The sequence below is a fragment of the Grus americana genome, chromosome 31, assembly GCF_028858705.1.
Source record: "Grus americana isolate bGruAme1 chromosome 31, bGruAme1.mat, whole genome shotgun sequence".
In the NCBI taxonomy this organism is placed as follows: Eukaryota; Metazoa; Chordata; class Aves; order Gruiformes; family Gruidae; genus Grus; species Grus americana.
In genome coordinates, this window is record NC_072882.1 from 766,025 (window position 1) to 788,495 (window position 22,471).

The 22,471-nt window shown below is 69.3% G+C and overlaps 5 protein-coding genes across 13 annotated transcripts; 2 read left to right on the forward strand and 3 right to left on the reverse strand.

Moving 5' to 3' along the window:
- Nucleotides 1–736: 736 nt before the first annotated feature.
- Nucleotides 737–6,635, reverse strand: ZNF740 (zinc finger protein 740). 6 transcript variants are annotated; one of them, XM_054807184.1, is made up of 8 exons: nt 6,496–6,635; nt 5,324–5,536; nt 4,524–4,655; nt 3,403–3,477; nt 3,221–3,292; nt 2,955–3,078; nt 2,720–2,838; nt 738–2,607 (listed from the first exon to the last, which is right to left on the reverse strand). In XM_054807184.1, the coding sequence occupies exons 2-8, from the start codon at nt 5,339–5,341 to the stop codon at nt 2,518–2,520; spliced, it is 630 nt and encodes a 209-aa protein (XP_054663159.1). In that variant the 5' UTR covers nt 5,342–5,536; nt 6,496–6,635; the 3' UTR covers nt 738–2,517. The 6 variants fall into 6 exon arrangements, with proteins under 6 accessions (XP_054663161.1, XP_054663159.1, XP_054663160.1 ...); XM_054807182.1 differs by having other exon boundaries at nt 741–2,607; nt 3,403–3,489; nt 6,496–6,634; XM_054807183.1 differs by having other exon boundaries at nt 745–2,607; nt 3,403–3,489; nt 5,168–5,536; nt 6,496–6,633.
- A 92-nt stretch (nt 6,636–6,727) lies between these two features.
- CSAD (cysteine sulfinic acid decarboxylase) lies at nt 6,728–11,340 on the forward strand. The gene is made up of 15 exons (XM_054807141.1): nt 6,728–6,880; nt 7,520–8,000; nt 8,100–8,226; nt 8,619–8,709; nt 8,839–8,945; nt 9,066–9,181; nt 9,278–9,357; nt 9,452–9,506; nt 9,633–9,749; nt 9,887–9,951; nt 10,050–10,131; nt 10,210–10,409; nt 10,485–10,536; nt 10,772–10,861; nt 10,974–11,340. The coding sequence occupies exons 2-15, from the start codon at nt 7,848–7,850 to the stop codon at nt 11,145–11,147; spliced, it is 1,509 nt and encodes a 502-aa protein (XP_054663116.1). The 5' UTR covers nt 6,728–6,880; nt 7,520–7,847; the 3' UTR covers nt 11,148–11,340.
- On the reverse strand, nt 11,316–12,866 carry LOC129198113 (death domain-containing protein CRADD-like). Of its 2 annotated transcripts, XM_054807179.1 has the most exons (3): nt 12,670–12,866; nt 11,619–12,057; nt 11,316–11,537 (listed from the first exon to the last, which is right to left on the reverse strand). In XM_054807179.1, exons 2-3 carry the CDS (start codon nt 12,051–12,053, stop codon nt 11,403–11,405), a joined length of 570 nt encoding a protein of 189 aa, XP_054663154.1. In that variant the 5' UTR covers nt 12,054–12,057; nt 12,670–12,866; the 3' UTR covers nt 11,316–11,402. The 2 variants fall into 2 exon arrangements, with proteins under 2 accessions (XP_054663154.1, XP_054663153.1); XM_054807178.1 differs by having other exon boundaries at nt 11,316–12,057; nt 12,670–12,862.
- Nucleotides 12,867–13,022: 156 nt separating this feature from the next.
- Nucleotides 13,023–15,381, reverse strand: IGFBP6 (insulin like growth factor binding protein 6). Of its 2 annotated transcripts, none has more exons than XM_054807191.1 (4): nt 15,080–15,381; nt 14,276–14,355; nt 14,061–14,144; nt 13,023–13,422 (listed from the first exon to the last, which is right to left on the reverse strand). In XM_054807191.1, the coding sequence occupies exons 1-4, from the start codon at nt 15,354–15,356 to the stop codon at nt 13,273–13,275; spliced, it is 591 nt and encodes a 196-aa protein (XP_054663166.1). In that variant the 5' UTR covers nt 15,357–15,381; the 3' UTR covers nt 13,023–13,272. The 2 variants fall into 2 exon arrangements, with proteins under 2 accessions (XP_054663166.1, XP_054663165.1); XM_054807190.1 differs by having other exon boundaries at nt 13,026–13,422; nt 14,061–14,180.
- A 1,129-nt stretch (nt 15,382–16,510) lies between these two features.
- Nucleotides 16,511–22,417, forward strand: SPRYD3 (SPRY domain containing 3). 2 transcript variants are annotated; one of them, XM_054807147.1, is made up of 11 exons: nt 16,511–16,643; nt 17,443–17,583; nt 17,698–17,773; nt 17,901–18,025; nt 18,135–18,270; nt 18,346–18,534; nt 20,396–20,545; nt 20,644–20,701; nt 21,162–21,281; nt 21,364–21,512; nt 21,717–22,417. In XM_054807147.1, coding segments are annotated over exons 1-11 (1,281 nt in total). In that variant the 5' UTR covers nt 16,511–16,641; the 3' UTR covers nt 21,852–22,417. The 2 variants fall into 2 exon arrangements, with proteins under 2 accessions (XP_054663122.1, XP_054663123.1); XM_054807148.1 differs by having other exon boundaries at nt 16,628–16,739; nt 21,717–22,411.
- The last annotated feature ends 54 nt before the right edge of the window (nt 22,418–22,471 follow it).

Below are 22,471 nucleotides of genomic sequence, written 5' to 3' on the forward strand. Positions count from 1 at the left end.
CGGGGGCCGCGGCGGGGCTGGTGGCCAGGCTGGTGGCCGGGCTGGTGGCCGGGCTGGTGGCCGTGGGGCTGGTGGCCGTGGGGCTGTACCGCCTGACCCTGGAGATCCACGACCGGCGGGAATACCGGCACTTCCAACGGGAACGCCAGCGCGCCCGCTGGAACGAGGTGACCCCCCCCTCTCCATGTACCCCATCCCCAAATGGGGGTCACCCCCCCCCCCCCACGCGGTCAGGGCCGTGACCCCCCCGTGTCCCCACAGAACAACCCCCTCTTCAAGAGTGCCACCACCACCACCGTCAACCCCCACTACTGCCCGGACTGAGGGGACCACGGGGACACCCCAAAGCCACCGTGCGTGGCCCCCACCCCGCTGGGACCCCCCCCCTCATCCTTGCACACCCCCCCCCCCCCGCCGTGTGCGTGTTCCCCCGCGCCTTGCTGTGCCCCCCCCCCCCCCCCAAATAAAAGCAGCCACCGTGTCCCCAACCTGTGACACCGGCACCTCCCCGCGCCGGTGGGTCCCTGGGGGGGAGGAAAGTGGGTGCTGGAGGGGGGGGGGGTTTGCTGTTAATCCCCCCCCCAAAATAAGAAGCGGACTCGGGGTTAGAAAAAGAAAAAAACCCGACGAGTTTTTATTTAAATAAACCCTAAAGGCCGGGGGGGGGGACGGGGACCGACGCTGCGGGGGGGGGGGGGTGACCTGGGGACGGCTTAGAAAAAACTACGGTTTAAAAGTGACGCAGGGTCAGCCCCGGGGCCGCACCCTGACCCCCCCCACCCCCCCCCCGGGCCGCACCCTGACCCCCCCACCCCCCCTCCCCTTCCCCCATAGCAAAAGAAGTGTACGAAACCCCAAAAAACAACCAAAAAACACCCCAAAAAACAAAGCCGGGGGAGGGCTGGGGGTGCAGGGGGGACCCCTGTGCCCCCTCCTTGGGTATGGGGGGGCCCGGGGGGGCTGGGTGCAGCCGGTGAAACCCCGGTGCTGCCGGTTTCGCTCCCAGTTTCAGTCAGCACCCGCCCGGCTTTCCCACGCTGGGGCAGGGTGTGACCCCCCCGCAGCCCCCAAAACCCTTCCTGGCCCCCCCACCCCCCCCCGATCCCGGAGAGGCTCAAAAGGCCAACGGGGACGGAGTTTGGCTGGGGGGGGGGCCCAGCTCCTGCCTGCCGCTGCCTGCCGCTGCCTGCCGCCCCGTGCCGGGAGCTGCCCGAGCCAAAACTCTTCTCGCGGCATCGCCGGGAGGGGGGTGTCCCAAAACGGGGGGGGTGTCTCTTGTCCATTGGGGGGTCCCGAGGCGGCATCAATGGGAACGGCACAAAATTCTGCCCCCCCCTCCCCGGCTGCATTCGGTGCCCGCGCCGGCTCCCGGCAGCGCCGGGGAGAAGAACAGGGCGCCGGAATCGGGGTGGGGGGGGTCACGGCAGCCAAATTTGGCCCCTTCGCCCCCCCCTTCCCCGGCGTGGGAAGCAGTCTGTGCTTCGGGGGGGGAGGGCGCAGAAGGAACTGGGGGGGCTGCCAGGCACCAGCGGCGTCCCCGCGACTGTCCCCAAAAAACCCGGCTCTTCTCCGGCATCCCCAAAACGCGACTTGGGGGGGGGGAGCAGGGGTGAGACCCCCCCCCTCCGCAGGGAGGAGGGCTGGGAGCCTGGGGGGGGGGGGTCACTCCCTGGCCGCTCCCCGCCTGCCGTACCCCCCCCCCCCCCCCGCGGCTCAGGGGCTGTTTGGGTCGAGGGTCCTTCCCTCGGCATCGGGGTTTTCCGGCAAACGGCCCCAAACGGCGCCCGGCCCCCCACCCGCCCCCACCGCAGCCGGGGCGGAGGCGAGCGAAGGCAACGGCCCCAAAACGCGCGGAAAGAAGAAAACCAAAAATAAAACCATGAAGAAACTCGAAAGGGAAGCGCCGCCGGGACGAGGGCCCCCCCCCCCCCCTTCCCCAACCGAAGCCACCGTGGCCTCGCCAGTGCTTGTTTTTCATCTCAAAAAAGAAAAAAAAAATCAAAAAAAAAAAAACCCAAAAAAGGGGTTAGAAACGGTTCCTCCCTGCAGACCCTCCTACCTGAGAGCCGAGCGCCTGCGCGAGCCCGTCCGGCGGCCGAAAGGAAGCGGTCGGGGCTGGAGAAGTCCCGGTTTTGCTCTGCTTTAGGCCGGCTTGGGGCTCCAAGCCTTTCCTGAGAGGGGTGGGGGGGGACGACAGGATTTGGGAATAAAACGGAGGGAAGGGGGGGAGCGGGGGGAAAATAAGAGGCAGGTTTATAGGCAGCTGCCCGCGGTTTCTGCCGGTCGGGGGGAGGTTTTTCCCGATCATCTTCCGAGTTATGTACGGTGCCGTCGGCTCAAAGTCCGGGCGAGCGGCCGGCTCTTCCCCGTCCCCGCGGCGGGGAGCTGGAACGGGGAGGCGAAAAAACCCAGGAGAAACGAAGAAGAAGAAGAGGATGGGAGGGGAGGAAGGTTAAAACAACCATCCCCGGAGCTGCCGTCGGCGTTCCCGGCCGGTACCGGGGTTTAACTCGGCTCCTAGAGCAACAGCTGCGAGTCGGGGGTCTTGGTTTGGCAACCTTGGCACATTCGTTTGTGTCTCAGGAGCCGGTCTGTCCTGGAGAAGCTCTGCGGAATAAAAAAGGGGGGGGGTTACCGTCCCTCAGCAGGGGGGTTCCCCCCGCTCCGGAGGTTTATCCGGCTCCGTAGGGAGCGGATCCCGGCTCTCCCGGAGCGGTACCTGCATGCAGCGCTCGCACTGGTAGGGTTTCTCCCCGCTGTGAACGCGCTTGTGACGCTCCAGGTGGTATTTCTGGATGAAGCGCATGTCGCACACGTCGCACTCGAAAGGTTTCTCGCCTGGAAGAGGGCGTGGGGGGGGGGACACACACACGACACGCGCGAAGGAACGAGGCTGGTTAATTAACGAAGGGGGCGTTAATGAGGAGGGGAGGCCGGGGGGCGCCTGCCGTTACCGGTGTGGATGAGGATGTGTCGCTTGAGGTGGTAGCTGCTGCGGAAGGCGCCGAAGCACTGCTCGCAGATGAAATTTTTGGGGATCCCCAGCTGGAAGGAGCCGTTCTGCTTGATCACCACCACCTACAAAGCAGAGACCCCCCCCCTCATCAGCGCGGGGAGGCTGGGGGGGCAAAAATCTACCCCCCAGAACCTCCCCCCGGCCGTCCTGCGCCTGCCGGAGTTCGGGAAATCTTCCTCCTCCTCCTCCTCCACGGCGGCAAACCTGGCTGCCGAGGCGGGATCCTCTCCGGGAGGAGCGGCTGGGTCCCTCGGCGCCGGCCACCCGCTTGCGGCGCTGGCACGGGGAGGGAGGGCTGGGTCAGTCGCGCCCGTTCCTGCCCCGGGACCCCCCCCACCACCACCACCATTCCCCCCGCCCCCCGAAATCGGGGTCCCAGGACCTGCCTTTTTTATGGATTTCTTCGGCTGCGACGCCTCGGCTGCTTCCTCTTCTTTGCGGCTGCGGGATTTGTCGGCGTCCTGACGGAGAGCCTCGAGAAAATCAGATTGAGGGAGGGGGAAGTGATGTTAAAGGAGGGGGAAGAGGAATTGGAGGAGGAGAAAATGGAATTAGAGGGGGGGGAAAGCAAATTAAAGGGGGGAAAAAACGAATTAGATGGGGGGAAAAAACGAATTAGATGGGGGGAAAAAACGAATTAGATGGGGGGAAAAAACGAATTAGATGGGGGGAAAAAACAAATTAGATGGGGGAAAAACGAATTAGATGGGGGGAAAAACGAATTAGATGGGGGGAAAAACGAATTAGATGGGGGGAAAAACGAATTAGATGGGGGGAAAAACGAATTAGATGGGGGGAAAAACAAATTAGATGGGGGGAAAAACAAATTAGATGGGGGGAAAAACAAATTAGATGGGGGGAAAAACAAATTAGATGGGGGGAAAAACAAATTAGATGGGGGGAAAAACAAATTAGATGGGGGGAAAAACAAATTAGATGGGGGGAAAAACAAATTAGATGGGGGGAAAAACAAATTAGATGGGGGGAAAAACAAATTAGATGGGGGGAAAAACAAATTAGATGGGGGGAAAAACAAATTAGATGGGGGGAAAAACAAATTAGATGGGGGGAAAAACAAATTAGATGGGGGGAAAAACAAATTAGATGGGGGGAAAAACAAATTAGATGGGGGGAAAAACAAATTAGATGGGGGGAAAAACAAATTAGATGGGGGGAAAAATCAAATTAGGAGAGGAAAAAACAAACTAAAGGGGGAAAGGATCAAACTGAAGCAGGAAAAATCAAATTAATGGAGAAAAAACCCCAAATTAAAGGAGGAAAAAGGCAAATTAAGGGAGGAAAAACCCGAATTAAAGGAGGAAAAACCCGAATTAAAGGAGGAAAAACCCGAATTAAAGGAGGAAAAAGGCAAATTAAGGGAGGAAAACCCCGAATTAAAGGAGGAAAGAACCCAACTCAAGGGGGAAAGAACCGCCGGAAGGGAGGAGGGAATCCCAGCAGAGCCCCCCCCCGTCCCCGACCCCGACCCCTCTCCCTGCGGCCGTACCAGCACGTCGGGGCTGCTCCCCCTCTCCCTGCTCTCGCCTTGTTTCGAGCTTTGTTTCGGCATCATCTTCTTGCTGGCCACGGTCGGCACGAGGCAGACGCCGGAGAGGCCCTCGCAGGCCAGGAGACTCGCCTGCCGGGAGAGGGGGGGGAGAGGCGGCCGAGCTGCAGGCTAACGCCCGGCTAAGGAACCCCCCCGCCCTGCGCCGCCCCCCCCCCCCCTCGCCGGACCCTTTAAACGAACCAAAAACCAAACACCAAACCCTTGCCGGGGGAACGGAGACCGGACGCCTTCGACCGAGCGATAAAACGGGGCGGGAGGGGAAGGGGAGGGGGGGGAGGCACGAGACCCCCCCCCGCCCCCCCATAAATCCCCTTTTTCGTGAAACCCACCGAGGACCTAATGGCTAACGGGAGAGTTCGGACGGTCCCTGGAACGGCGGCCGGGAAAACTCCGCCGGCTCCGGAAAGGACCCGGGACGGGGAGGGTGATGGGGTGACGGAAGGGGGCGAGGAGGGGGGGCCCCCGCGCCGGCACCCGCCGCCCCGGCGGGGAGGGAGCTGCCGGGCCGAGCGCTCTCCCCCCCCTCCCCGCTTCTCGGCTTCGGATCTTGGGGTACGGGTGGGAAAATTGGGGCTCATTACCTGAGCCATCTTGTGTCTGTCTGTCTGTCCTCGACAAACGGATTGTAACAATTCTTTAGCCTTAATTCTCGCCCAGGAAAAGAATTTTTTTAACGGTTAGAAAGGTGGGTTCAGTTAATCATTTTTTTTTTTTTTTTTGCCGGGCTCGTCCAGTACCCTCCACTTTGCCGACATCTTTGCCCCGGTGCCGCGGGTGCGGTGAGGCGCTTCCTCCTCAACCCCTGGGGGGGCTGGCAGGGTTAGGCAGGGTTAGGCAGGACGGGCAGCTGCCCGTAACGCTTCTTAGAGAGGGGACATCTTCCTTCCCACCCCCGGGGTGGGAGCCGGCTCCCCGCCGCCGCCACCGCTGCTGCTGCTGCGGGTCTTCGCCTGCGGGGAGGGAGGGGACGGTTATTGGGGGGGGGGGGCACACACACCCCCGTGGTGAGAGGGGGGACACCTGCCTTAAGGTGTGGGGGGGGGTCTTTGTCCTCGCTGCGCCCCAGCCGGACGCCCCACGGGGACAATTTGGGCGCGGGGTGGCTCGGTTTGGGGGGGTGATGACACTTGGGGGGGGGACAGTGGCAAAGGGGGTGACAATGACCTGGGGGGGGGGAAGGTGGGGGCTTGGGGGGTGGGTGTGGGGCGGTGTCCCGGGGGAGGTGGGGGTGACACAGGGGGGTGGGTGATTCTGGGGGTGCAGGGGGGGATTGTCCCAGGGCAGGGTGACATGTTGGGGGAGGGTGGTGATCCTGGGGGTGATCCGGGGGGGTCACCCTGTGTGTAAGGGGCGTCCCAGGGCGGGGCGACACGGGGGGGTGGGTGACCCTGGGGGGTGACAAGGGGGGGTAGGCACGGGGGTGTCCCGGGGGAGGTGACGCGGGGGGGGTGACACGGAGGGGGGGGGGGGTGGGGTGATGACCCGGAGAGGGGGAGAATCCTGTGCGTGTGTGAGGGGGGGCCCGGGGCGGGGTGACACCGGGGGGGCCCGGGGAAGGGGAGGACACCGGGGGGGGTCACCCCGGGGCAAAGGAGTGACCCCCCCCCGGCGGAGGGGCCGCCCCTCCCGGTGGGAGCGCACCGCGCCTGCGCGCCGGGCCCGCCCCGCCATCGCCCCCCCCCGGTCCCTCCCCGGTTCCCCCCCCCCCTCCCCGGTTCCCCCCCCCACTTTTCCCGGTGCCGCCCGGTGGGGGCGGGGCTGAAGCGGCGGCGCGCGCGGCAGGGCCCGGTGAGGCGCGCGCGGGAGGCCCCCGCTGTGTTGGGCTGGGCTGGGCTAGGCCGTGCTGGGCCGTACCGGTCCGGGCCCCCCCCTTGACGCTCCGTGCCGGCGGGAAGGGGCGGGTCCGTACCTGCCGCGGCCCCTCCGCGCTCCGCTCCGCGCCGCCCGCCGCACCGACAAGTTTACAAACAGCCGCGGCCCCAGCGCCCCCCCCCCTTCCTCGGCCGCCGCCGCCGACCCGGAACCGGAAACACCCGCCCCTCCGTTTAGAGCTTCCGGCGGGGAACGGCAGGAAGTGGGTTGTACCGCGCATGCGTAGAGCTACTCGGCGACACCGACTGCTGCGGCGCCATCTTGGAATCGGGCTGTTGCCGGGGAAACGGGGGGCGGGGGGGCGGCGGCGCGGCCTGGTCCGGCGGCGGGGCTGAGCCTGGGCCTGGGCCTGGGCCTGAGCCTGGGCCTGAGACCGGGCCTGGGCCCCGCTGCCCGCCCTGGTTACCCCGAGGGAGCTGCCTGTACGTCATTGCCCCGGGGAGCGGGTGCCCCGCCGTTCTTGCCCCCCTCCCCGGGGTTGGCCCTGTCCCCCCTCGTTGCCCCTGGGGGGAGTTTCCCCCCCCCCCCCCCAACACCCCACTACGACCCCCTGCGTGGGCCCATCCCACCGTGACCGCCTCGGGGGGTTGGTGCCCTCCTTCCTCTGTCCCCCCACCTTATTGCCCCCCCCCCCGGGGCAGCTCCTGCCCGTCCCCACGGCATCAGGCCATGCCCGGACACACACACACACACACACACACACACACGAGTCTCCCCGTCCCCGCTCACGGTTGGGGACAGGCCTGTCCCTGGCTGGGGGCTCCCGGTGTCCCTGTCCCGTGTCCCCTGCCGGCTGGGCGGCCCTGGCATTGGGGAGGGGGGATGGCAGCGCTGGGTGTCCCCCCACTGCTGCCCCACAATGGGGTACAGCCCTGTCCCTGTCCCCCTGCTTCCGCCCCGGCACCCTGGTGCTTTTGGTGAGGACCCCACACTCGAGGCGGGGGGGACAGCACAGGACGACCCCCACCCTGGGCTGCACCCCCTCCCCCGGGCTGTACGGGCTGCGAGGGGGGGACATGGGGGATGGCTGCTCTCTGCTGACTGTGCTCCTCTTCCCGCAGCTCCCCGGAGACACCGTCCCCGCTTTGCCACCCCTGCCTGCGTGCGGGCAGCTGCCTGGCTCCAAGACACCCCCCCTCAGGGCGGGGGCACGACTTTGGGGACACCCCCCCCTGCCCCAGGTGCTCCTTTAAGAGCCGCTTTTCTCAGCTGTGTACTTTGTCCCTTGTCCCTTTGCGACGACGTGGCCGAGAGGAAAATCCCAGCCTGGACGAGGTGAGAGCCGGGAGCACCTCATCCCACCACGCTTCCCGGCCGGCACGTCCCGCCGACCCTCGGACAGGGAGGGAAGGTGGCGGGGGGTGACGAGGGTCCTGTGGCTGCCCCGCCATGGATGAGCGGGCCGGGATCGGAATGACGGCGGAGAGCAACCGGCTGGAGCATCCCGGCTTGGATAAAGCAGCCGGGGAGGAATTCCTGCGGGAAGCCTTCCAGGTCCTGTTGGATGAAGCCGTGCGGAGAGGGACAGATGTGACCGAAAAGGTAGGTGAGACCCGGAGCCCCCTCAGCGAGGTGACGGGGTCCCTGCCTGGTGGGGGTCAGCTCCTGTCCCCATCGCGTGTGTCCCCCCCTTCCCCGCAGGTCTGTGACTGGAAGGAGCCCCAGGAGCTGCGGGAGCTGCTGGACCTGGAGCTGCGGAGCGGCGGGGAGCCGCCGGAGAGGCTGCTGGAGCGCTGCCGGGACGTCATCCGCTACAGCGTCAAAACCTGTGAGCACCGCTGCCCGCGCCCCAGCTGCTCCCAGTTCGATCCCAGCTGCTCCCAGTTCGTCCCCAGATACTCCCAGTTTGGCCCCAGCTGCTCCCAGTTCAAGGCTGCCTCCCCACCCCAGCCAGTCGCTGTCCCAGGGTCACGAGTCCGGGCACGTCCCCCACTCGTGTCCCTGTCACATGCCCAGGTCCAGGCACAGCCCTCTTCATGTCCCTGTCCCACACACCGGTCTGGAGGTGGCCCCACTCCCACGGGTGACGGTTGCCCCCTCGTGGCAGCGTCCCCAGGGCCTGAGTCCGCATGGTGACGGGGGTCCCGTGAGGAGGGGGCCGGGGGGGGGTGGCTCCTGTCCCCCTGCCCCTGACGCTGTCCCCGTCTCGCCCCCCACCAGGTCACCCTCGCTTCTTCAACCAGCTCTTCTCCGGCCTGGACCACCACGCACTGGCGGGACGCATGATCACCGAGGCCCTCAACACCAGCCAGTACGTGCCCGAAAATAGGCGGGGGTGGCTCTAAGCGGGGATGTTTTGGGATGCCGAGGTTTCGGAGAGCCTGGAGGAGAGGTGGGGGTGAGGTGTCCCCCCCCCACGGGTGCCGTGTCCCCCCCGTAGATACACCTATGAGATCGCCCCGGTCTTCGTGCTGATGGAGGAGGTGGTGCTGGCCAAGCTGCGGGAGCTGGTGGGCTGGAGCAGCGGTGACGGCATCTTCTCCCCGGGTACCCGAATCGCTCCCGGCCCCGCCGGTGGCTTGTCCTCGTCCCTGTCCCCGCCTGTGACCCCGGTGGTGGCTCGTCACCCTCCCCGGCTGTGACGCGGGCGTCCCTGTCCCCTGGCAGGAGGCTCCATCTCCAACATGTATGCCATGAACGTGGCCCGGTTCCACCGTTTCCCGGAGAGCCGGCGGAAGGGCAGCTGGGCTCTGCCGCGCCTGGCCCTCTTCACCTCCCGGGAGGTGCGGAGCGGGGTCTGCCAGCCCCGGGGCGGGAAAACGGGAAGGGATCGGCCCCCCCTCCTCCCCAGATCTGACCCCCGTCTTCTCCCCGCTCAGAGCCACTACTCCATCCAGAAAGGAGCCGCGTTCCTGGGCATCGGCACCGACAACGTCCACCTGGTCGGCACCGACGAGAGGCGAGTGTGCCGGGGTCGATCCCAGCCGGGCTGCGCCCGCTCCGCTTCCCCGCCCCGTCCCCGCTGCCATTTTATTTTGTTCCCCATCCCTCAGGGGGAAGATGATCCCTGAGGAGCTGGAGAAGGAGATCCAGAGGGCGAAAGCTGAGGTGAGGCGGGCTGGGGGGCAGAGGGGAGCGGCCGTGGGGTGCTGAGTCGGGGTGCTGAGGCAGAGCTGTCCACAAAGGGCTCCCCTGCCCCGTCCCAATGTCCCCTGTCCCCCCCCCCCCGCCCAGGGCGCCGAGCCTTTCTTCGTCTGCGCCACCTGCGGCACCACCGTCCTGGGCGCCTTCGACCCGCTGGGCAGCATCGCCGACGTCTGCCAGCGCCACGGCCTCTGGTTCCACGTGGACGTGAGTAACGGGGGGGAGATCTGGGGTGGGGGGGGACACGCGCGCACGTCCCCACGGGACCCCCTGGCTGGCCCCCACCATCCTGGGGTGCCCACAGGGACGGCGCCGGCTTTGAGCCCCCTCTCTCTGCCCCACAGGCGGCCTGGGGCGGCAGCGCCCTGCTCTCCAGCAAACACCGGCACCTCCTGGCCGGCATCGAGAGGCGAGTAACCCTCCCCACCTCCGGGCTCCCCACAAAATGGGCTCAAAACTCCCCGTTTAAGGACTCGGGGACCCCTCTTAAACTCCCCTCCCTCGCAGGGCCGACTCGGTGGCCTGGAACCCCCACAAGATGCTGACGGTGGGACTGCAGTGTTCGGCCTTCCTGCTCCGCGACGCCTCCGTAGGTCCCGCGGCCCCCTCCCCTCCGCGGTTCCCCCATGCCGGTTTGGGGGGGGGGGGTGACCGCCGTCTCCCCCAGGGTCTCCTCCAACGCTGCCACGGCGCCGGCGCCACGTACCTCTTCCAAACCGATAAATTTTATGACGTCACCTACGACACGGGGGACAAGACCCCGCAGTGCGGCCGACGGGTGGATTGCCTCAAGCTCTGGCTCCTCTGGAAAGCTGCCGGGACCGAGGGGCTGGCGCGCCGCGTCGAGCGGGCCTTCGCCTTCACCCGGTGAGCGCCGGGACGGGGAGGGGGGGGGGACACGACGCCCCAATTCTGGGGCTTCACGCTCTCCTTCCTCCCCAGGTACCTGGCCGAGGAGGTGAAGAGGAGGGACGGCTTCCAGCTGGTGCTAGAGGTACGGCTCTGCCGAACCACGGCCGGGGGGGTTTATGTGTGTGCGGGCGTCCCCCTTAACAACACCCTACGGCATCGCTGAGCCCCGGGGCGCGGAACCACCAGCCCCGAGGTTCAAATCCCTGGGGTCATCCCGAAATGGGGGTGGGGGGCAAACCAGTGCCCCCTCCCCGGAGTCAGGGGCTTGGCGGGGGGCTGAGATCCCTTTCCTCCTCCTCCTCTTCCTCCTTCCGCAGCCGGAATTCATCAACCTCTGCTTCTGGTTCGTGCCCCCCAGCCTGCGGGGCAGGGAGGGCTCCCCCGATTACTGGCCGAGGTTGGGGAAGGTGAGTGCAGGATCCAGCCCTTCCCCCTTAAAAAAACACCCCCCCAAAACCCCCAAATTGCGCCCCCCCCAACCGCAGTCCCGCGGTGATGGCATCTCCCCCCGCGGTGCAGGTGGCTCCCGCCATCAAGGAGAGGATGATGAAGAAGGGGTCCATGATGGTGGGCTACCAGCCCCACGGCGCCAAGGTCAACTTCTTCCGACAGATCGTCACCAACCCCGCCGTCACCAAGGACGACCTGGATTTCTTCCTGGATGAGATCGAGAGGCTGGGACGGGATCTGTGAGGACCCGTGGGGACCCCGTGACCCCCCCTCCCCTCCGCCCGGAGACCCTCCCGGCCCCGAGGAAGAGGAGCGGAGCCCACCTTTCCTCCCGGCTCCCGCGTCCCACCTTAAATTCAGAATAAAGGCAGGCAGGGCTCAGCGCCCCGACCCCAAGAACACCCCGTGGGTGGAATAAAAAAACCTTTTACTCTTCCCTTTTCCTCCCAAAATGAGCGGCAGGGGGGCGGGTGGGAGCAGGTGGCCCCCCCCCACCCCTCAGTCCCCCTGGAAGCTCTGGAGGAGGTCGAGCACTTCGGGGTCCAGGCTGGCGGGGGCCAGGCAGGCACGGAGGCGCGGGGCCGTGGCCTCCTGCTTCTCCCTGCGCCGCCACTCCCGCAGCATCTCGAAGCTCTGCATGACGACGTTACGGGGGTTATCCTCCCGAATTTGGTCCAGGCGGCTCCTCTCTATCCCCAGGCATCCTATCCCCACCTCCTGCCACTCTTTTCCCAGTTTTTGGGCTATCTGGATCAGATCCTTCTCCGTCAGCCTCCGCGGACGCGCCGACGGAGGGGAAGACGCGGATGACAGCGAGACGGGCGGACATCCCGCGTCCTCCCCGCGTCCCGACGGAGCGCGAGACCCGACGGCGTCTCCCTTCTCCACGGGGGTCTCATCCTCCGCTCCGGGGAGCCCGTAGAGCCGGACGAGATCGTGGCGAGAGATGCTCCGGAGGAGGTCGGCGGTGACGCGCAGGGCCCGCCCGGGGAAGCGCTGGAGCAGGAGGCTGCAGAGGTCGGGACGCGTGGCGGGACGCAGCTGCGCCAGCGGCAACCGGTCCTCCAGCAGGTACTTGAGGGCCTGGAACTGCTCCTCGGGCAGCGCCTGCTGCAGCGCCAGCAGCGTCTCCCGCTCGCCCCGCGCCATGGCCCTGGGAGAGGGGGGGGACGGGTCAGACCTGCGGCCACGGGACGGGACAACCCCAGGACCCCGGGTGTCCGTCCCACCCACCCCAGCCTGCCAGGGGATCTGGGGGTCACCCCGGTGTGGGTCCCCACCCCCAGCTGTGGCACCCGGGCACCCTCATGTCCCCCCCCCCCCAGCCCACCACGGGGAATGATGCCCCCCAGCTCACTGTGGCGCTGGATCCCCCCCGCTCCCCCCAGTGCCCCCCGTCACGCTGGATCCCCCCAGTGCCCCCCAACACGCCGGATCCCCCCGGTGTCCCCCATCACACCGGACCCCCCCGGTGTCCCCGGTGCCCCCCATCACGCCAGATCCCCCCCGGTGCCCCCCATCACGCCGGACCCCCCCGATCCCCCCCGGTGTCCCCCATCACGCCGGACCCCCCCGGTGTCCCCGGTGCCCCCCATCACGCCAGATCCCCCCCGGTGCCCCCCATCACGCCGGACCCCCCCGATCCCCCCCGGTGTCCCCCATCACGCCGGACCCCCCCGGTGTCCCCCGGTGCCCCCCATCACGCCGGACCCCCCCGGTGCCCCCCATCACGCCGGACCCCCTCTGCCGCCCCCGCGCCCCTCACCGCGCTCCGCTCCACGCCGGTCCCGCGCGGGGCGTGGCCTCCCGCCTCCCGCCAGGAAGTCAGGGCGGTTACCGGGCAACGGGGGCGTGGCTTGAGCAGCGTTTTGGGCGTGGCTTTGGCGACGGGGCGTGGCTTGGGGCGGGGGGCGGGGCTTGGCTTGGGCCGGGGTGGGGGCGTGGCTTGGGGCGGGAGGGGCGTGGCCTGGGGCAGGTTCAGGGTACGGGGGGGCAGATCCGGGGGCAGTTTTGGGGTGTAGGGGGCAGCTCTGGGGGGGCATTTGGGGGGTCTGGGGGCAGTTCTGGGGGCAGTGGGCAGTTTTGGGGCGTAGGGGGCAGGTCTGGGGGGCATTTGGGGGTCTGAGGGCAGCTCTGGGGGGTATTTGGAGGGTCTGGGGGCAGTTTTGGGGTGCAGAGACAGCTCGGGGGGGCACTTTCGGGCTGAGGGGGGCAGCTCCGGGGGCACCAACGAGGGGGGGGAAAGCCAAGACAAACCGGGTGTGTGGGGGGGTCCGTGCACCCCAAAAGCACCCGTGAGCCCCCCGTCGGGGGGGGTGTGTGTGTGTGTCCCCCCGAGACAGAGACAGCGGGAGCCCCGTTCCCCACGTCACGCTGTATTTTGGGGTGCCAGCCCCGGGCCCCCCTCAGGCGGGGGGCAGCGGGGTGCCCCCCCCTGCCCCTCGGTGCCCGCCAGCGGGTGCCCCCTCCGGTCCACGCACCAGCACTGCCCGCGCTTCGGCCCCTGGGAGGCCCGGCACTGCGGGGGGGGGGGGGACTGGGGTGGGGGGGGGCTTGGGGGGGCGCTGCCCTCCGGAGCACCCACCCGGGGGAAACTGAGGCACGGGGGGGCCGTGGGAGGCTCTACACCCCCCCCCCCGACCACCCCACGATGGGAAACTGAGGCACGGGGGGGCTGTGGACCCTCTACCCCTCCAGACCCCCCCACCCAGGGGAAACTGAGGCACGGGGGGACCCCAAAACTGAGCTTCACCGTCTGGGGAAACTGAGGCACGGGGGGGGGCCCGAGATATTGGGGTCCCCCGCACTCCTCCACCCCCAACATAGGGAAACTGAGGCACGGGGGGACCCTGGGATGCTCTACCCTCCCCCCAGAGCCCCCCACCCCGGGGAAACTGAGGCACAAGGGGGGGTGTCAGGACATTGGGGTCCCGCCCCACTCCCCCCACCCCGGGGAAACCGAGGCCCGGCGGGGGGGTGGGGTCCCTGGATGCCCCGCCCCCCTCCCCGCCCATCCCACATGGGGAAACTGAGGCACGGCAGCCCCTGCCCGCCCCCACGGCCGCTTTTGCCGGGTCCCACCCCCCCGGTGCTGTGTGGGGGGGTCCGAGCCGTGTGTGCCCCCCCCTCCCCGTGCCCCCCCCCGTGCCCCCCCACCTGCTTGGGGCGGTAGAAGCCGCGGGTGTCGCAGTTGGGGAGGAAGATGGCGGCGGCGCTGCGGTACAGCCCGGCCCGCAGCTCCTGCAGGACGGCGGCCAAGTGCCCGCGGCACGGGGCCTGCGGGGGGGTCAGGGGGGGGGTCGCACCCCTTGGCCCCCCCCCGCAAATCCCCGGTAACACCCACACCCCCCCCCCCCCTCCCCGGCACCCACCGTCTCCAGCTCCTCCTTGCCGTCAGCCGGGGGGGGCCGGGGGGGCGGCGTGGCGGGGGGCCCCTCCTGCGGGGTGTCCCCTGGGGGGGGGGGGGGGTCAGGGCTGAGCCGGGGCCCCCACCCGCTGCAGTCCAGCCCGCTGCCACTGGGGGGAGCCCCAGCCCCCCCCCGGGATTCGGGGTCCCCCGGACCCTCCCGCCCCCCCCACCCCCAGGGCTAGGGGGGTGCCCCCCCCCTTTCTAGCGCCCCCCCCCCCCCGTATGGGGATCCCGCCCGCTCCCCCCGGGATATGGAGCCCCGCTCCCCATTTCCAGCTCCTCCCGCAGGATATGGGGGTCCCACCCGCCCCCCCCGGGATACGGGGGTCCCCCGCTTCCCCCCCGACCCCCCTCATTTCTCATCCTCCGCTCCCCCCCGTTCCCGCGGGTAAGGGTCCCCTCACCCCCCCCGGATACGGGGACCCCCCCGGGATTCACACCCCCCCCACCCCGCTCCGTCCCGCACCCCGGAGCTGTCCCGGAGATACGGGGGGGGCTCTCCGGGTCCCTCCCGGGGGTTCAGGCCCTCCCCGGTGCCCCCGTACCCCCTCCTGACACCCCCCCCCCCCGGACCGAGCCTGGGGTACGGGGCTCTCCGGTCCCTCCCCGCCAGCCCCCCCGGACCCTCCCCCGGTGCCCCATCCCACCCCCGGTGCTCCGGGGGTCTCCCGGTACTCCCAGCCCTCCCGGGACGCACCCCCGGTGCCCCCAGCCCCGTCCCGGTCCCTCCCCCCCCCCTTCCCGCCCCGGTTCCCCCGGCTCTCACCTGCGGGGGCTCCGGTGGCGGCGGGGCGGGCGCGGAGGGGGCGGCAGAGCCCGGTGCCCCGGAGCAGGGCGCGGAGCGGGGCGCGTTCCCCGGGCCGGGGGATGCAACGGAGCCCACGGGCGCAGCCCGGCGTGTAAACCCCGCACGGCTCCCCGGGACCGCGGGGCGAGGCCGCCGCCGTTCCCGGCCCCCCCTCACCGCCACCGGCAACCGGAGCCGCCGCCGCCGCCTCCGCCAGCAGCAGCAGCGCCGGTAGAAGCCAGCGGCCCGCCCGCATGGCGGCACCGGGACCGGGACCGGGACCGGGACCGGGACCGGGACCGGGACCGGTCCCCGCCGCCACCCGCTCTGCCCGCGCCCGGCCCCGCCGCCGCCCTTAAGTAACGGCGTCCGGCCCCCCCCTTGTCCCGTCCCCCCCCCCGGGCCGCCCCGCCAGGTGCCCCCGGCCCGGGGGGGGGGGGGGTAAAGGGGGGTCCCGGGGGGGCACCGGGGGCTGCAGCGGGATCGCACCCCCGGGCTGCAGCCCCCGGCTCGGGATCGCGGCGTGGGACCGTCCCGCGGCTCCGGCACCCCCGGGACCCCCCCGGGACCCCCCCGGGACCCCCCGGCCCTGCACCCCCGGACCCCCCCGGGACCCCCCGGTGCTCCCTGACTATCCCCGATCCCCATCCCCCGGTGCCCCCAGTGCTCCCAGTACGGCCCCAGCGCCCCCAGTGCGATGTCCCAGTCCCCCCGGTGCAACGCCCTGGAGCGCAGCCCCAGTGTTCCCAGTACACGACCCAGTGCTCCCCAGTGGCTCCAGTCCCCCCGCTCCCCCCCAGTAACCCCCAGTCTCCCCCAGCGCACATCCCAGTGCTCCCAGTCCCCCAAGTCTCCCCCAGTGCCCCCACTGGACACCCCAGTATCCCCCAGTCCCCCCAGTATCCCCAGTCCCCCAGTGCGCACCCCAATATCCCCAGTATCCCCCAGTACCCCCCAGTCCCCCCAGTTCCCCAGTGCGCACCCCGCTGTCTCCCAGTCCCCCCAGTATCCTCTGTATCCCCAGTCCCCGAGTGCACACCCCAGTATCCCCAGTCCCCCCAGTGCCCCCCAGTGCATCCCCCAGTCCCCCCAGTATCCCCAGTCCCCCAGTCCCCCCAGTCCCCCCCAGTATCCCCCAGTGCACACCCCAGTTCCCCCAGTTCCCCCAGTCCTCCCCAGTCCCCCCCAATGCACACCCCGGTATCCCCAGTTCCCCCAGTATCCCCCCATTATCCCCAGTCCCCCAGTGCACACCCCAGTATCCCCATTATCCCCAGTATCCCCAGTTCCCCCCGTATCCCCCCAGTTCCCCGCCCCTGCTGCAGGGGGCGCTCTCCTCTCGCCCGCTCCCGCCACTCCCATCCCGGGCCCGCGGGGTCATGTGACCTCCACACACCCCTCGCGGGCTCCGCCCCCGCCCTCTCCTCCGGTCTTCGATTGGTAATACGAGCCGTCAGTCGGGGAGCATCGGTCGTCGATTGGCCGAGAGGCGCGGCGGGGCGGGAGGAGGAGGAGGCGGAGGAGGAAGCGCGGGGCCCCGGATGTGAGTGAGGGCGGCGGGGCCGGGGCCGGAGCCGGGAGCGGCCGGAGCGCGGAGCCCATGGAGGGGGCGGGCGGGGCCGGGGCCGGGGCCGGGCCGGTGAGGGCGGGGGGGAGACCGGGTATGGGGGTGGGGGGAGGCTCTGGGGCGAGGGGGGGCCTGGGTGTGGAGGGACCCGGGGTGGGGGGGGCGGGTTGTGAGGGAATGGGGGGGCCGGTATGGGGGGGCCCGGGTATGGGGGTACATGGGGGGGGCACGGGTATGGGGGGGCACGGGTATGGGGGGACATGGGGGGGCACGGGTATGGGGGGGCACGGGTATGGGGGGACATGGGGGGGCACGGGTATGGGGGTTTGGGTGGGGGGGAGGGTATGGGGGTGCAGAGGGGGCTTGGTATGGAGGGACCTGGTGTGGGGGGGTCAGCTATGGGGGGGTCCGGTTTTGGGGCTATGGGGGGGTCACGTATGGGGGAGCTGGTTGTGGGTATGTGGAGGGGGGGAATCCGAATATGGGGGGGCTGTGAATATGGGGCACCCCGGTTGTGGGTATGGGGGGACCCAGTTGGGGAGGTATGGGGGAGGCAGGTGGGGGGGATGAGTATGGGGGGGCTGCATGTGGGGGGTGGTGGGAATGGGGGGCGAGCATGGGGTTGGGGGGGGGCACGGCCGCAGAGCCGCCTGGGCGGGGGGGGTGCTGGTTATGGGGGTGCTGTGGGGGGGCACGGCAATAGCGAAGGGGTCAGCAGGGGCAGGGAGGGGCCCCACGGGCCGGGGGGGTCCCTGACTGCCGCCCCCCCCCGCAGGTTTCCCCTCGCCATGGATGACCTGAACCTGCACTACAGGTTCCTGAACTGGCGCCGGCGCATCCGGGAGATCCGGGAGGTTCGGGCCGTGCGGTACCAGGAGCGCGCCAAGCACATCCTGGTGGACGGCGACACGCTCAGGTGTGGGCTGGGGGAGGTCCCCCTGCACCCCCACGTGGGGCAGGGGGGGGCATCGTGGGTGCCCAGCGCTGTGCGTGACCGTCACCCGTGGTTTGTGTGTGTGTCCCCCCCCAGTTATCACGGGAACTCCGGCGAGGTCGGCTGCTACGTGGCACCGCGGCCCCTCACCAGGGACAACAACTACTTCGAGGTGAGACCTCGCCCCAGTGTGTGTGTGTGTGTGGGGGGGTTTCTCTCCCAAATTTAGGGGGGGGCACAGCTGGTGGCACCCTCCCAGTGCCCGCAGGGTGACGGGTGTTCTCGGTGTGCCCCCCCAGGTGTCCATCGTGGACAGCGGGGTGCGGGGAACCATCGCCGTCGGCCTCGTGCCGCAGTACTACAGCCTGGACCACCAGCCCGGCTGGCTGCCCGACTCCGTGGCGTACCATGCCGATGACGGGAAGTGAGTGTGGCGTGGGGTTGGGGGGGCCCGCCGGGACCCCCCCGGGAAGGGATCCGGCTGTCCCCCCGGCGCTCAGCTCCCCCCTCCCCGCCCCGTTTGACCCCCCCAGGCTGTACAGCGGCAGAGCCAAGGGCCGCCAGTTCGGCACCAAGTGCAGCTCCGGCGATCGCATCGGCTGCGGCATCGAGCTGGTCTCCTTCGAGGTGCAGACCGCCCAGATCTTCTTCACCAAAAACGGGAAGAGGGTGAGACCCCCCGCCCCGCGCTTCACCGTACCCCTGCCTCGGGGTCACCGCCTGACCCCCCCCCTAACCGCGCAGGTGGGCTCCACCATCATGCCGCTGTCCCCCGAGGGGCTTTTCCCGGCGGTGGGGATGCACTCGCTGGGGGAGGAGGTCCGGCTGCACCTCCACGCCGAGCTGGGCACGGAGGAGGACGACAGCGCCATGATGGTGGACAGCTACGAGGAGGAGTGGGGGCGGCTGCACGACGTGAAGGTCTGCGGCACGGTGAGTGGGCCCCCCCCCCCCCACGTCCCCCCTGCTCTGTTTATCGGGGGGGGGGGGGGGTCCTACGGGAGGTGCCCCCCGCCCCGTGCCAGGCACCGCGCAGGGCTGTGGACGGGGACACGCGCGCACACGCACGGCCGACGCTGCGCGGCGCAGGGTGTCATCCCCCCCCCCCAGCACGAAGCCCTTTTTGGGGGGTGTCAGGATTTGGCGGGGGGGGAAATTGGGATCTGAGCGTGGCCACGCTGGGGAGGGGTGAAACTTCAAGTGCTGCGGTGAGCCCCAAAAAGGCGCCGTTTCCCCCCAGAATCGGTGAGCAGCCCTGCAGCTCCCGTTTCCCTCCTTAGCTGGGGCCCCCCCTTGCTGGAACCCTTCCCCCAGTGGGTGCCCCCCCCCCCAGCACACTCCCCCCCACCCAGTGGAATCCCCCAAATCGCGGCAGAGCACCCCGTGCAGGACCTGGCCGTGTCCCCACTGTTACCCCCACTCTGGGGGGTCTGGGGGGGCCCCAGCGCTTTCGCAAGACAGCGGAGGGCTGTGCCGTGCCCGCTGCGGGGGGGGGGGGGCAGTCGGGGGGGGGCCCCCCTGCCCTTTGCAAAAACAAACCCGCAGCCCCGGCCCCCCCCCCGAGTTTTAAGGGTTTGCAGCTCAGCGCCGGGGGCCATTTTCCATCCCCCCCCCCCCCGGCAGCCCACGCTCAGTCGCAGCCTCGTGCTCCCTCTCTGCATCGTCCCCCCCCCGGCTCCGGTGCCACCCGCTGCCGCCGAACAATGCCGGCGCTAACCGCGGCAGGGGGGTGGGGCTGGGCCCCCCCCAAAGCCTGGGGGGGTCGGGGGCGCCTGGAGCCTGTGGGGGCGGGGGTCCCCGTGATGTGCCTCAGTTTCCCCCCCCTGCTCGGTGCCTCAGTTTCCCTGCCATGTCGTGCCTCAGTTCCGCCCCCCCTTGGTGCCTGGGTCCCCCCCGTGCCTCAGTGTCCCCCCGTTTCTCGTGGGGGGGTCCCCAGCAATGCCCAGGACCCTCCCATCCCCATCCCGTCCCCCCCCCCCCGTTAGGCCGCCGATTTGTTTCACTTTCGTCCTCCTCCGCATATTTCAGTCATTCCTTCGGGGGGGGAGGGGGCTGTGGGCCCCCCCACGGCTTCAGTGGGGTGCTGAGGGGGGGCACCCCCTTACCAACCCCTCCCACCCATCCATCCCTCCCGGCCCCCCTTTTCCCTGTCAGTTTTGGGGGAAAAAGGGGATGTTTTGCAGCTCTTAAAGGGTTTTTTTTTCCCAGCCCCCCCCCAAGCAGGGGGGGCCGCGGGGGGGCAGGAATGTGGGCGCAGGCCCAGCCCGACCTCGGCGGCGTAAACAGCCCCGGCCCCCCCCGGCAGCTCCCACCCGTTTCCCGGCACCGCCAACCGGGGGGGGCCCCGTTCCCCCCCATCCCCGGCACTGCTGCTGTGGGGGGGGGGCTCAGGCCGTCCCTGTGCCCCCCCCCCCCCATGTCCCTTTGGGGTGTCGCATGTTCTTGAGGGCTGGGAACATGAGGTGTCCCCCCCCAGGTTTGAGGTGTCCCCCCCAGATTTGGCATGTCCCCCCCTGGTTTGTGGTGTCCCCCCAGGTTTGGGGTCCCCCCCACTTTGGGCTGTTGCCCCCCTGCAGATTTGGGGGGTGTCCCTCATATTTGAGACCCCCCCCCCTCCATAAGTTTGGAGTGTCACCCCCCATCTTTGAGGTGTCATCCTCCAGATTTACCCCCCCCCCCCAAGTCCCCCCCTCCAATCTTTATGCTGCCCCCCCCCCCTTTACCCTGCTCTGGCGGGGTGCGGGGGGCTGCCCTCTCCCCCAACCCCCCCCCCCCCCGTGTGTGCCCCCCCCAGCTGCTGGAGTACGTGGGCAAAGGGAAGAGCATCGTGGACGTGGGGCTGGCGCAGGCTCGCCGCCCCCTCAGCACCCGCAGCCACTACTTCGAGGTGGAGATCGTCGACCCGGGGGAGAAGTGTTACATCGCCCTGGGGCTGGCCCGCAAGGTGAGGGGTGCCGGGGGGGGGGGGCCCCCGGGCTGCGTGACCCCCCCCCCTCTCCGCCTCAGAGCCTTCATCCCCCTCCTCTTCCTCTTTTTGTCCAGGATTACCCGAAAAATCGGCATCCCGGCTGGAGCAGGGGCTCGGTGGCGTACCATGCGGGTGAGCGACCCCCCCCCGCCCCGCTGCCACCAAATGTGGGGACACCCCCCCCGCACCCAAAAGTGGGACATCACCCACCCCACCCCCCCCCAGTGGTATTTGGGGTCCGGGACCCCCCCCACCCTGGGACGTGGGGGGGGGTCTCAGCGGTCGGTGTCATTGCCCCCCTCCAGTGGTTTGGGTCCGTTGTACTGGTTGTGCTCGCCCTGACCCCCCCCCCCGTGCCCCCCCAAACCACCACACAGGCCAGATGCTGGCACTGCCCCCCCCGGGATGCTGCCCCCCCCATCCCATCCCATCCCACCCCTGGCCTTCAGCCTCCTCCTCCTCCTCCTGGAAGCCCTTTCCCAGCCCTGTCCCCCATCACCCCCCTTGGTGGGGGGCAGCCCTGTGGGGGTGGGGGGCCCAATGCTGTGGAGGGGGGGCCCTGTGACACCTTCCCCCCCCCCCCCCAAACCAGACGACGGGAAGATCTTCCACGGCAGCGGGGTGGGGGACCCCTTCGGCCCCCGCTGCTACAAGGGTGACATCATGGGCTGCGGCATCATGTTCCCCCGTGACTACATCCTGGACAGCGAAGGTACGGGGGGGCCGGGGACCACCCCCACCCCGTGGGGCTGAGCATGCCGGGGGGGGGGGAGTGTGACGTCACACCCCCTCAGGTGACAGCGACGACACCTGTGACACGGCGGAGGTGAAGCCCAAACCCGTCCGGAACGTGATGTACCTGCACCAGGAGGAGGAGGAGGAGGAGGAGGAGGAAGATGACGGGGAGGAGATGGAGCAGGAGCACGAGGGCAAGAAGGTGGTGGTAAGAGCACCCCCCGCCCGGGGGGGGGCAGGACTGAGCCCCCCCAAACCCCCCTCACCCCCAGCAGTGCGCTCCCCTTTGCCGTGGCTCCTCCTGAAGGGGGTGTGTGTGTGTGTGTGTCGCTGCCCCCACCCCCTGGATTTTGGGGGGGGGGGTGGGACGGCCTGACCGCCCCCCCCCCGTGTGTGCCCCCCCCCCCCCCAGGTTTTCTTCACGCGGAACGGGAAGATCATCGGGAAGAAGGAGGCGGTGGTGCCGGCCGGCGGGTACTTCCCCACCGTGGGCATGCTCAGCAGCGGAGAGAAGGTCAAGGTGGACCTGCACCCCCTCAGCGGTTAGGGGGGGGCACGGGGGGGGCACCCCCCACCCTCCTCGCCCCCACACCCCCGCGCACTTTAAGGCCTTTTCCCCCAGCAGTGGGGTGTCCCGCTCTGTCGTGGGGGGGGTCACCCGTGGAGCTGCGGGCGCCCCGCTGCCCCCCCTGCCGCGCAGTGTGTGGTGGGGGGTCCCTGGGGGGGGGGCACACCCAGAATTAAGGGCACATCCCACTTGTGCCCCCCCCCAAATCCATGGTGTCACTGTCCTGTCCCCCCCCACCTTGTGAATGTAACCCCCACCCCAGGATCCCCCCACCCGTTCGGGGGGGGGGGCTGCGCCCCTTTCCCCCGCCCCAGGACCCCCCCACACCACGGGGGGGGGGGGCGGAGGGGCCGGGCTGGGCCCCCCCTGACCGAGCCGGCGCAGAAAGAAGGAGCCTGGGCCGGGGGGGGTTGGTTTCTCCGTTGGCATTTGCACATGGTCGGACGGGGGGGGTCCGCCCCCCCAGACAGCTCCGCGCCCCCCCCATAATATATATATATATATTAGAGACGTCTGACTAAACTCATATAAATCCTTTCTTAGACAAAAATAGACTTTGCTTTTATTGGTGCCCCCCCCCCCGCACCCCCAAAACGGGG